Consider the following 13,308-nt stretch of genomic DNA (forward strand, 5'->3'; position numbering starts at 1 on the left):
CGCTGAGCGAGCCCGGACCGGCCCCCAGGGAAGCCCCTCCGCAGGCGGCGGCATGTCCCTGCCCGGGGACCCGCCGGGCTGCTGCGGGGCCCTCCGCGGGAGCGGGCTGACACTTGCGTGAGCGGGGACAGCGGAACCCCTCGCCCGCCGCGGGGAAGAGCGGCGGCTCCCGGCGGGGCAGCGCTCTGTGGGCGGGGCGGGGGCTGCGGGGCGCCGTGAGCGCCCCCCGGGCAGCGCCCCGAGGCCGCGGAGCCGCTGGCCGCTGGGCCGGGCGCCCCTCGGGGCGGAGGGGAGCTCCCGCGCCCCGGCCCCGGGCCCGACATGGTGCTGCTGTCGGGGCACGGGGAGCAGCTGGCCGGGGAGAGGGTCTGCCCCGCGCCGGCGGCGGCGGAGGAGATGCCCGGCGCCGAGGCGGAGAGCAGCCCCGAGCAGGGCACGGAGGGGGCTGCCGCCGAGGGGCCGGGCGAGGAGGCGGAGGAGGAGGAGGAGGAGGATGACTGCGAGGAGTACGAGGACTTCTCCGAGCTGCCCGACACCTGCAGCATCGCCTCGGACGACTCCTTCTACCCGCCGCTGGGGCTGGATGACGACGACGATGACACCTGGTCCCAGGACGGGGACGAGCGCGACAGCCCCGAGGCGCTCAGCCTCTTCCGAGCCTGCTGCACCAACAACAGCATCGTGCTGAAGGCGCTCATCCGCCAAGGCCCCGGGGAGGAGGAGGTGCGGGAAGCCGACCGCAACCGCCGGGTGAGCATCCCGCGCCGCGCCCCGGGAGCCGAGGGAAGAGCGGCTTGGCTGCCGCGCCGCCTCTGCCCCTCACCGTGGAGCAGAGTCAGAGGGGAGGGGGGCGGGGGCAGCAGTGCGTGTGTTGGGTGACACCCCTCTCATTTACTGGGGTGCTACTGGGGCACGGGACCCCAAGCAGCGAGGAACGGAGAAGGTCGTGAAGCTTTGCCTTGCTAGGCATGACTTTCCACCTTTGGCTAAGGAAAGTCCAGTTTATGGGATGAGAGAAAGGCTGAGATTCGAGTTTTCCCGCGATCAGTTTTGAATTGGGTTTTGTTTTCCCACAGTTTATCGGGGACGTGAGTGGCTGGTAATGGCTGTGTTCAGCATCACTAAACCTTCCTCTTTTCTGGATGTCCATCTGGGATGTCTATCCCCTGCAGTACTTCATACTGTTCACCTCGATAATTTGAACAACTGATAAAAGTTCATGGGGTTACTTTTTTTTTTTTTTTAACTTTCTCTCCCCCCAAAATGTAAGCTTGCTCCTGTTTCCTAGGATGCCAAGCAAGGCTTGGGGTATTCCTGTGCTGAAATCATAATTTGCAGTATTCTCCTGGTATTTATTTTGTTGCTGGTAAACTATTTTTGGAGTCTGTGTCAGTACAAGCTTTGTGATTCAGTTTTTGCCTGTTACTTAGTTAATTGCAAGGACAGAAGTGTACTTCACTAAATCAGAAGTTGAAAACTTGAGAAAGATGTCCTGGGTAATGTGTAAGTGGGACATTTAAACAGCAATATTGAAGACTAGCAACAGCAGTTCCTTTCACAACTATCACTACAGTTTGTATTAAAAATAAGAAATTTCTACTTTTAGTTTGCATAAACAATCTGCAAAACATTTCTGTGACTAGTCTGTGACAGGAATATTTTGAAGGAAAGCCTGTGTTATTTTAATTGGGCAAGTGACTTGCACATTCTAGCAACATAAGCGGTCTTTACTTCAAAATAAATGTCATCATTTGTGTTTGGTGCTGTTTGGAGAAGGGCTTTTCTTGCATTTTAGATGTATGTACTTGTAAGATTTTTCCTACAAATACCTTTATTTCCTCTCCAAAAGATTGGTTTTAATACAGATTTTTAGTGATCTAATTTATCATAAATTTCTGAAAAAGATAAAAGTTTGTATTAACACATCTGAGGGAGCGGCAACCTATGGCATGAGGGTGGGAATGAGCAACACAGGGCAGAAATATTTTAACTCAACTCTTCTGCCCAGGCCAAGTTATGGTGTTGTTATATTTTAGCTGGTAACACATGAGATCCAAATATTCATTACAGGAGATTTTGAAGATCCTGCAGATATACCTATCCTTTATATTAGTTCTGTCCTTAAGCTGGAGCCCAAACTCAGCCGTGACACTGTGGGGGGGTTTGGGCTCCAGCTGCTTCTGAAGTCTGCTGATTCAGTGTGTCTCAAGCGTGTGATGATGCAGGAGGTTTGGCCCCACCATACCCATGGTATAAAAGACCAAGTGCCCCAGAGCTGTCCTCTCTGAAAAGGTGGCCTTCCCACCCAACAGAGGGTAAGCAGCTGTCTGTGAAGCTGCAGAGATCCCCTGCCTCAGGGCTGGGGTCCTGTAGAGGTGAGTCAAGGGGTGTAGAAAAGTTAGTGTAGGCATCAGCCCGTCATCCTGCAGCAATTCCTTCGGCAGAGGTGATCAGATCAGGGTTGTGAAAACAGTGAATTTACCTATTTGGACAGCTCCTCCCTTCACCACCCCCCTTCCCAAAAAAGAAGTTGCTCTTTATCTCTCCAGCTTCACAGAAAGGAAACAAAATTGTAACTTGAATCCAAAAAGAAAGTTTCTCCTCTCTGTTCATACTGTAAAAAAATAAAATAAAATTATCTACTCGGACAAATATTCCATTTGACCTACAATTAAACACTGACATCAAATTCTATTTTCTCCATTCTTTATGAAAACAAAGTAAAAGAAGTTCTGGAATTCAGCAACTTCTGAAACTTTATGAATGATGTGGGAGACATTTGTTCAGTTGCTCTCTCTGCCTCCCTCACAGAAGTGCCCTAATCACAGCGGTTCAGAGCAGGATAGTCTATCTTTTCCAGATAGATGTGAATGGGATGGGAGAAACCTTTTGACCAGGAAGCTGAAACTTCAGGTTTCAGGGCTACAGTCCTGATGTCCCCTCAGGACATCAGGGAAATTCTCATTATTTTGCAAAGGAAAACCACCTTTTTTTCAGAGAACTTTACCTGACAAAAGGTAAGTTTTGCTCAGGTCTTTTATTGCACCTTCTGTGGATTTTTTGTAGCTCTAGAATTTGAATATAAAGTCATTGGATATTATCCATAAACAAAACAATTTTGCTGCCACAAAGTAACAGAAAAAGTTACATACACCAGTGATGCTAATGAATTTTTTTGGTTGCTGAAACTTTTAATGGTGGCTTTCAGCATCTTCTTTCACCAAGATAATGTTTGTTTACAATGCTATCTTGCATGCTTTTATCGGAAAGCTTTTTTTTTTACACTGTGAACAAATAAGCCAAACTTTTGTTTGTTCCAAGTTTTTGTTTCTTTTCTGTGAGGCAGGAGAGAGAAGGAAGAATAACTTGCTTTTTGAGAAGTGGGATGGTGAAGAAAGGGCTGTGCAACTGAGTATATTAACTATTTTCACCATCCTGATCTGATAACCTCTGGTAAGTACAGTAAAGTTTCATTTTCACAAAATAAAAATCGGGCTTTCTTCGGAATAGGCAAAGCAAGTAACAGGTTATTGTAGTAAGATGATACCATATTTTGATTTTGAAAGTGATTAAAGTCTGCTCATAAAATGTAGCATGAAGAAGAAACTTCAAAATGCCCTAAACTGGGCACAAACAGCCCTTCCTTTGGAAGGAATTAGTCTTAAAAATGCTAGGATCCAGAGGCAACCGTACTTATTTTCTTTCATCCTTTTTTGTCAGAATACATCAAATTGTCTCTTTTGAGTCAATTTGCCAAGGCTTTTTGTGTTGTTTCTTCAGAAGCGTGTTTTCCCCATACTCTGTGAGCTGCAGAACCTCCTGCCAGGCGCAAGTTTTCATTAAATTCACCTTCCTGCAGTAAACCAGACTTCACAACATCTGATTTATTAGTCACCACATGTAGCCTGAAGATCTGTACCTTCCCTGTCTCGTTTTCGTTACTGTCAAGACAACAACAGTTGTCTGTGGACGACCCCCAAAGGGCTGATCCCCCGATCTTCTCTTGTACTGCTGTCTGACATGGAATCCTGAAAGACTGGCTTGGTACTGCTGATTTCCTCTCCTTGCGCAAGCTAATACTGAAATAATTGGAAAATAACTATGACATAATAATACACTAATTGTACATCATGCAGGGTGACCTCTCGTTCATTAATGTTTATGCATTTACCTGCCACAAACTAGCACTAGAGAGGGATTTGAAAATATATATGGGAAAATAAAATCATGGTTCAGATGAAATTTCCTGACCTGACTGAGACTATAGTGTCATCTGGGTAATGGTGCTACTTTTCACTGTGTTGCATGGAGACTGGTTCTGCCTCCTCACTACCTACATTTCTAGAATTTCAGATATTCGCATCTCGTAATTTTAACATCATTTAATATCAAATTTTGCCTGGTGATCAGGATTATAAATATACTCAGAAAAACAGAGTTTCAAAATCTGGTGTTACTTAACTGCAGAATGCAAGCAAATTTAGAAATTTGCCATGACAATAGCAAAGGCATTAAGAGATGGGGGAGAGAAAGAAAAGAAGCTAAAGAACATTCCCTTGCCAGATTGAAAATAGTCACTGCAGCTAATCCACAGAAAGGTTTTGTGTTAACCTTCTATGTGGTATAGCCTGTATTAGTAGGTATTCTGTAAGCCTGTGTTTTAGGGGTGATCTAGGTGTGAGAATATTGTTGTAGTCTTTTTCAGCTTTTTGGTTTTTTATGTCATTGTTCAATGAGTCTTTTGTCCAGTCCCATAGGTAACTATGGAGATAACTGTGGAAATGTTTCTCTGAATGCAACCTAGGCTTGTTTGTGCACTGTACGCTGTGAATGTTTGTTTGGGAATGGCATCACTCATCCAGTTTCCTTACTGGACCTGTGACAGTATCCAAGGCATCAGGCATGTCATGTTGGTCTCCTTGCCCTATGCTGCAAACTGCTCCTTAGCAGGGCAAAGTGGCCCGCTGGCTCCGAACTACCACAACAAACTTCTTCAGGCAACTCAGCCAATTTAGGGAGTGTTGTCCTTCAGTTTTCCACAGAGAGATGCAAGTGAATCCTACATGGGGCTGACACCTGAATTTGTCTTTGCCAAAGGGCTAGGCTTGTGAAATTGCAACTGGTTGTGAAGGACAGGGAGGCAGTGGCTCAGCTCCCACTTTCTGGGTGAGGGAACACTGTGCTGGACAATACTTTTCTAGGAAGTCTTGTATCACAAAAAGATGCCAGAGCCTGTGTAACACTCCTTTAACCTGTTTTATTATTTTCATAATCTTTACAATGCTAACTTGTAAAAATAAAAAATAAGCAGTCCAACATTTTGTGACGAGGGATGAAGAACTCCCTGTCATATGTTGCTTTTCAGTTGTGCTGGCACATAGTGTAAGACATCCCATGTCAGAGAAAGGCTTTGAAGAACATCATCTGCTACAGTGCTGGGAATCCTTTTTTTTTTTTAATTATTATTTTCATAGTTTCAGTTCCTTCTTATTATCTTATACAAGGTATTCACATGAGAACAATTGTATTGAAACTTAAAATCAAGACTCTAAACCATGAAAGGGAATTTTTTAAGGTAAAAGTACTTTTAAAAAGACCCTGACAGCAAAAGTAATCTAATTTAAATCCTTCAAAAAGTACAGAAATACGCAAATACAGTAAAAAATACCCCTGGAAATATGTGTTTGTGCTTAAAAAGGAGGTAAGCAAGTAAGGCAAGGAATAATAGTTATCAAAATACAGAAGCTGCTCACAACAAATTGGGAACTCTTCAAATACAGTAATTACAGCTCAAGGGAAGTCATCAGAAAGGAGGAGATAGAGCATGGAAAATATGAAGTCAGCTGGCTAAGAGGGAATTTGGTGAGCTAACCAGAGCATAGGCCAGATTGATACAAGTAGGCACTTGGAGGCATTATCAGAAGAGCGTGGGCAGGTTAGCTGTCTGCTTGCCCTTGTCTGCATTCATCTGGAGTGTAAGGCAAGTAATACCTTTGTAAACCTGGTGCAAGAAGATATCCTTTAAAATAAGTTGACTGAATAACTTGACTGAAGAAAAAGTATATGCATGGAACACAATTTCTGTGGAGTAAAGAGAACAGTTAATAAGGACCATGAGGGTGCGCAGACATAAAGAATGGAAATGCAGGTCTTTAGTAGACTGCTGGAAATGCATGGCCAGACCTGCTGCATTCTCCATGGAGTTGACAGGTAGTGAGATATAATTTGTACTTAGTGTCAAAAGCAGCATCAGCTAATAGATGTAACTCTTATTGAAATGGATAGATACAGATTTAAAGGCCACATGAGAAAGTTGTACAAATTTAATCTAGTTTCAAGTAATGCAACTTTTAGAGAAACCAGATGAAGAGTAGTTTCCTTGAGGAATGTTGACAAATTGCTTAATGCAAAGTATATGGAACAGAAGGGATGTTTTCAGTCTGATAGTAGCACAGAAGTAAAGCTCATATCAACCTTTAGTTCCAGTTTAAGCAGTGTTTCATGTTGGTGTCTTAAATCAAGCATGTGGACTTGAAGAGCTCCTCAGAGATGCAGGGATGATCCTGGCTACCCAGGTACAGGTTGACTCCAGATGTTAAAAAATATAGCTACTTTTCAAATGTAATGATAGTCTAACAAGATTGGTTGTCTGGGAAATATGTCATCAGTAATTATGACAGATATATAATGGTGTTTTTAATATAACTTGTGACCTTGAGTTGCCTTACTGCCTTTTTCTAGAGGAATATTTAAGCTTTATTTCACAGTGCACAAAGTGACACTGCTAATTCCTTCATCCCATTAGGAAATAAAAATTTATATTCTCATTAAGATATACTCAGGAAGGAATATTGGCAACTAATTTCCTCCTGTAAAGGTTCCCAAGATTCCTCAATAAATTTTTAGGGAAATTTTACTGAGAAATCTTGGGAAATTAAAACAGATAGCACTGCTACGAACTATTTGATTGCTCTGAAAAAGTGGGTCCTGTTTAGTTTCAGTAGCCTGTAGGAGCTGCTGGGCTTTAAGTATGCTGAGAAAGAAAAGGGATTCAAAAGCCTCTAAATTCCTAAAGTCTTTGGCTCCAAGCTAAGAATTTACCCGTAAGGTAATTGCCGTAAGGCAACGTCTGTACCTCATCTATCAAGGCTTTAGGTCTCAAGGCAAGGGCTCCGAGGAAGAAAGAAGAAATTTTCCTGTCTTAGGCACTGGGTTCAAAGCTGCCTGCTAAGAAGTACCACAGGAGCGGTGAATCCAGGTGCCAGCTGTGAGGGACAGCAGGTCTCCAGTGCCACATCTTTCAGCATCATGAAGAGCCGAACTCTCATGTGCTTTGTTCCTGCTAGTGCTGGAAGTAGTGGTGTGGGCTGTGGCTCTCGGAGGCTCAGAGTGAACACTGACAGATGGAAAGGCAGGGAGGGAGATGCTGAGCCCCTCATCAGGGAGTTCCCTTTTCAAAGGTGTGAGTTTTGCTTGTTTTTCACTCAGTCTGACTTGTTACTGAGTTTCAAGGGACATTTCAAAAAGGTTTTTGAAAGAGGCATTAATGTTCACTTTTGTGTGCGGCACAGAAAGCACTTGTTGTCTTACTAATTGTAGTCACACAGTCTTGTGTGTGTGCTTGGGAATATAAACTGTGAAAATAAGTAATGTCAAATGTTGAACAATGAGTACAAATAATCAAAATATCTATTTGGAACTATTCAGACATTTCAGCAGGTACTGTTTTGTTCAAAATCTGTTCTACTACTCAAGAAGAGAGAGATTGAAAGATTAAAAAAGCAAAGCCCTGTTACACATTTTGGAAAAGATTGCTGTGTAACAGAGGCCCACAAAAATCAGCTGTTTTACTGTCATACTGCTACATGTTGGTAGTACTTCATCTTCACAGAAGAGAATGATAGTGAGACTGAATAATAACTCTTGTATGACTTTACAGGTGCTTGTTGCTTCCTGCCAGGTGAGCCTAACGTTCATCAGGTTTATTTTAAATTACATTTCATTAAAATACATATTTCTTCTTCAAAAGAGAAGTAATATGTAATCACCAAGTAAAATTCACAATTAATTTTGAAATATAGGTAGATTTGGAAGGTGTAAGCAGCCTTGTAGAAAATCTTGCTAGATGAGCATGGAGTATGTGAGTGCATTGCCAGAGGAAACCATTTCTGGCATGAGAGCTCATGCCCAGCTACTCAGAGGTAACCTGTCTGCTGTGGACCAATGATGACCACGTAGGCGGTGCTTGGCCCAGGTTTTCTCTGAATCCCAAGCGGTTTTCCTAATTTACCATTGGTTTTTAGGCTTTTCAATTCAAAGTGCCAAAACTAGCATGATTTGTTGTGTTTTGAAAGTCACACTGCTACTAAAGTTGCTATAATAGCTATTCAAGATGGTATAATTGCTATTTGCTGGAGACTTATTTCAGATATGATAAGATAGCTTCCAAGTAGGATAACATAGATCATAGAATGCTCCAGTTTTTCCAAAATTGGTATTTTTATCATTAATTTTCTTAACTTTTCCAGTTTTTATACTTCATGTATATAAGTTATTAGGTTCTGGTTAGTTTTGGTTGGCTTTTTTAGCAATTGACAGTATATTGCCTGCTAACAGATTTCCTGCATATTCTTTCTGTATTGTCTGTTATTGCACTGTGGAATTAGGTTTATCTTGTGTGACTGAGGTAGAGTTGCACTAAAAACTAGAGGTAGATATACTAAAAACTTCTGATAGATTTTTTTAAATAGAAAAGAAAATCTCTGGAGAATGTGAAAGCAAGAAAGAACTCCCACAAGCTTTATCAGAGACAGGAGTTTACCTTTCATGTTTTCATAAATAAAATTTCTCTCAAGAGGTTACTCTTTTAAATTGTTTAAAATATTATGCCACATAGGTTTCAGTTTATCCATTTCTGAGGGTTCTTTAATTAAATACAAAAATGGAAACTCTCCAACCTTGGCTAAATATAATCTTTTAGCACACTCAGTGTGTCACAATAAGAAATTATCAAGTACCATAAGAAGAGGATGGTTGTCACAGAGTCTGTGGTTGCACATCTGTCAGTGAATTAGCAATTCAAATTGTATCCACTGTGGGAAAAACTCACTATGTGGAAATAGTTCCCATTTTTCAATTCTTTTATTTTCTATTATGTCTGTTAAATTCCACAGGGAGCAATTTAAAAGCAAGCTGATGCAGAACGGGAATGACTCACCGTTGGGCTTTTGTTGCTTCACACGTTTCGGATGTATAACGTTCCGAGCCTGATCCGGTAATACCCTCTCGCATATGAGGGTCTGGAGGTTTTTTTTGGTCTTTTGCCTCTTTGCCTCTCAGTGCTTGAGTCCTTGTCTTTAGGACAGCCTGTGTGTAGACAGACCAACTGCTGGTGGCAAGAGATGCTGCCAGCAGCAACCCTGCCTCAGAACCGGGCCCTGCGGGAAGTTTTGAAGTTTTGTTTCTATTACTATGGAGGAGAGGCCTACACATAAGCCATTGTTACTAATTTTCTGAAGTGGAAAAGTGGCAGATAACAGAATGTATTCAATCTGTTCATAAAAGCAGTCTTTCAGGGTTTGGCACTTTTTCCCCCCTTTTATTTGGCTTTCTTTTTTCTTCTTTTTTCTTTACAAAACATAGGGATCTTGCTATTTGTAGGCAGCTATCTTGCTAATAGTAAAAAGGCTCAGATCACCTGTTTGCCATGTGATTGGGAAACACAGGAAAGGTAGCCATGTATTCATAAGTGTCTTTAGGTGTGGAAAGGGAAGAAGAAAAGGGAAGATGTTCTTTAAAAGGTGGGAGAGTACTTCTGTCTATCTGCAAGTATGACATGGGTTTGATAAAGGTTTTAGAGAAGGAAGAGTCAAAGCTCAACTCCATAAAGGAGTTAATTTAAATATTTTTCTTTCTACAGAGAAAGATTTTCTATAAAGAGCATGAAGTAAGAATAGCTTATTAGACAAAGAGTATAGGATAACAAGTATTGGCCAGTTTCGGAAAATGAAATATCAGAAATATTAATGAGATCTTAGTGTTTAGACTTGAAGAGCCCTTCTAAGCTCTGCAATAAAAATAAATAAAAAATACAAACATAGTAGAGGAGTTTTCTGGTTACACTGAGACAAGCTGTACTACATAGTAAATGCCTAGATGTATGGAGCAACAGCAGCCAGAGGAAACCCATATCTGCGAAGTAACAGGTTATTTTCCTTGCTGTGCTGCAGGAACTTTGGAGGCACACTGCTGTGTTAGGGGAGCCCTATCTGCAGGGAAAACTGGGCAGTATAACCTTTTCAGAGACACTGTTCTACCATGCTGCTCCAGCAGAGCTCCCCAGGCAGAATTTCCAGCCTGGAATTAAACATGCAATGTTCCTGGAGGGCAACCTGGCCAATAGTTTGAGTGGTGAACAAAACCATTTACCTTTTCATGGGTGACAGGGAAGGAAAACACTTAATTTCAAGGTCCCTGGGAATGGAGTGAAAGCATCTCCCTTTTACCTCAGCGACAGGTACAATCCCCCCAGGTAGAGACTGTCCCACAGGCTGCAAGCAGCATCTGTGCAGAAGGATTCTGGTGGCTCTGGGGTGCCCCATTAGCCTTCTTCTAGCACTAGTCAGTGCGATGAAAACCCTGCTGTGTCCTACCACCATTTATGTAGAGTGGGACTGAATCTTCCTTGCCACCTATTTATGGTTGTTCTTTCTTTTGTTTTACTTCACTGATGCTGTACCATCTGTGGGCATTTTGCAGTCCAGAAAATTCTTCCTCTTGTGAAGATGCAACAGGGATGTACCATCAGTGAAGATACCCATGAATAGAACTGCCTGTGGAATCAGAACTAGAACTGAGTACTAAGTACACGATAATCTTGTTAGTACCTTACTTGAATTGAAATAGCATGTAGGCAGTTTATTGAAGTCAGATGTTTCAGTGCATTTGCAATATTTATCTTCATAATACTCCCCATGAAGTGTATGGGATCCATTACATATATGTGGAAAACTCCCTGTAAAGCAAGATAATTAAATGTGACAGGCAAGAGCTGCCTCACCGAATTACAACTGTGGCAATATATATAGTTACCTGAAGAGTTTGAAAAATTTGCATTTGAATTGCAATAATATAATCAGATATCATAGTCCCTTCCCACTATGCATTGCCTCCTAATCATCCTGTTAGTGATACATGAAGCAGACATTGAAATATTTAATGGCCAACTTAGACATTTTAGAAGCAGTGAGCTCCTAAAGCTCCTGAAAGGAGGTGGTAAGGTGAGGGTCAGCCTCTTCTCCCAGGTAACAAGTGACAAGACAAGGGAAAATGGCGTTAATGATGAATCATTGGAACAGGTTTTCCAGGGAAGCGGTATAGTCACCGCAGGTATATCCCTGGAAATGTTACAGAAATGAGTAGACATGGCACTTTGCAATACAGTCTAGTGAACATGGTGACATTTGGTTGAAGATTGAATTTGATCATCTTGGAGGTCTTTTCCAACCATAACGATTCTCTGATTCTAATATCAGCATCCCAGAACAAAAAAAAAAAAGAAAGAAAGAAAAAAAGAAAGAGAGATGGTGAATAAATGTCAGCCTTTCTCTTAAAATGAATCACTCAAATTATTTTCTTCTAAGGCGCGAGATTATGAAATGTCTTTCACTTGCTAATGCTGTTTTTTCTTTCTTTGGGCATTTTTAGCTTGACCTACTTTATGCTTATTACAGTCAGCACAGCTAATTTATGAGCAGAGGCTCCATTCATAGATGGGTGCTGGCAGAGCTGAGGTATTCAGGTATACATCCATGGAATAGCTACTGTGCATTTCACAGATCACTTATCATCCTCTAAGGATCTGAGTTCAAATAAGGAAAAAAAAATAACCCAAAGGTTTCGAATAAGGTGATACTGTTCTCCAGTTCTTCTCATATCTCAGGTCTAACACTCTCTTTTCTGCTATTGTTAAAACTGTGAAATCCCCCAGCTATCAAGTGTCAGCAAAAAGTACTGTGATCTTCCTTTGGAGCTTTAGTACCTGATACTAGATCAGTAGGAACTACCCTCCTGTAGTAGGTACATAGACGGTAACCATGTGGCAAAACAGGTTAACCTCACCAAATAAATGTCATAAATATGTGTGCTCTAGTGATAGATATCACAGAGAGGAGGGATTTTAAAAACACAGGGGCTCCTTTAGTGTTGATGGAAAGAGCAAGTGACTCCAGCGTGAGTTGTGGCAGCAGAGTGAGATGAGGGCCACCAGCTTCAAACTGGACTGCTTAGAGGGTAACACAGCCAGTGTGTTTAAGGCCTTCAGCATCTAGCTCTCTATACTGCCATTATTCTTTGGACAAGTTGGGCATCCAGAAGAGTACAGTTCACAATCCTGTAATGAATGCTAGCCTACTCTCATTCATCTGTCAATCTGCAGAGTTTGAAAATTTAGGTAAAATATTTCCAAATTCATGTTTTGAGAATTTATAAATGGTAAGAGTAAATTGTAATTGTTTGACAATCTTAGAAAAAATGATAATCAGTACTGATGTTTCTGTAACACAAAATAGTAATTTTACTTGCAGTTGTGAGTTTAATGTGTGTATAGGACCTTCTTTTTCTGTTTACTCCTTGCCATCCACAAAATACATTTCTCTGGGGAGGAGGTTTTTAAAATAGTGCTTAGTTACTCAGTTTAGATTTTGAGTACTTGTCTAAAAATACCGTATTTTCCTCTTTCTTGTGTAAATTCAATTTCTAATACAGCGATTGCAGCAGTTCTGGTTTATTACTAAATTGTTAGTGTGCATCGTAAAAGAAATAGCAAAGCCTATAGAATTCAGCAGCTTATCACAGAGGAAAAAGCTAGTGAGCATTGTTTATGTGATATAAACTCTAATAAAATTATTCAAATACTGTCATCATTACTTTCACAAACTTGCTTCTCTTCCTTCCCTGAGCTGTTTCCTATTGTTTCCTTTCAGATTTCAAAGTCCTCAGGGAGTGTATCTGGAATGGCTCTACCTCATTATTGGTGGTACTGCAGTCATAATATCATTCTTAATTATATGATTTTGAAGTCTACCTGTATTGGCTGAGCTTTTAAGATTATTGCTACAGGGCAATATCAATCAGTATAATCATCTTATTTACAGAAATTCTACTGTGCCAATATACAATGTGAGATTTACAAATGTTAAGGGGGAGAAGGGGATTTTTGGCTGTAGGCTTTTGATTCTGATGTTAGTTAATTGTGACAAGCCTTCATTTTGGATATTTGATATAGTTTGGTTTTTTTTCCAGAAGTGG

The 13,308-nt window shown here is 41.4% G+C and overlaps 1 protein-coding gene across 1 annotated transcript in view; it reads left to right on the forward strand.

Annotated features, from left to right (window-relative positions):
* Window positions 1–251: 251 nt before the first annotated feature.
* Window positions 252–13,308, forward strand: part of ANKRD33B (ankyrin repeat domain 33B) — a 44,981-nt gene continuing 31,924 nt past the window's right edge. Inside the window, exon 1 of the mRNA XM_027644036.1 lies at window positions 252–750. Within this exon, the coding sequence (XP_027499837.1) occupies window positions 322–750 (429 nt within the window). The 5' untranslated portion in view covers window positions 252–321. The remainder of the gene's footprint in view (window positions 751–13,308) is intronic.

Source organism: Corapipo altera, unplaced genomic scaffold, assembly GCF_003945725.1.
Source record: "Corapipo altera isolate COAL_440 unplaced genomic scaffold, ASM394572v1 24b, whole genome shotgun sequence".
NCBI lineage: Eukaryota > Metazoa > Chordata > Aves > Passeriformes > Pipridae > Corapipo > Corapipo altera.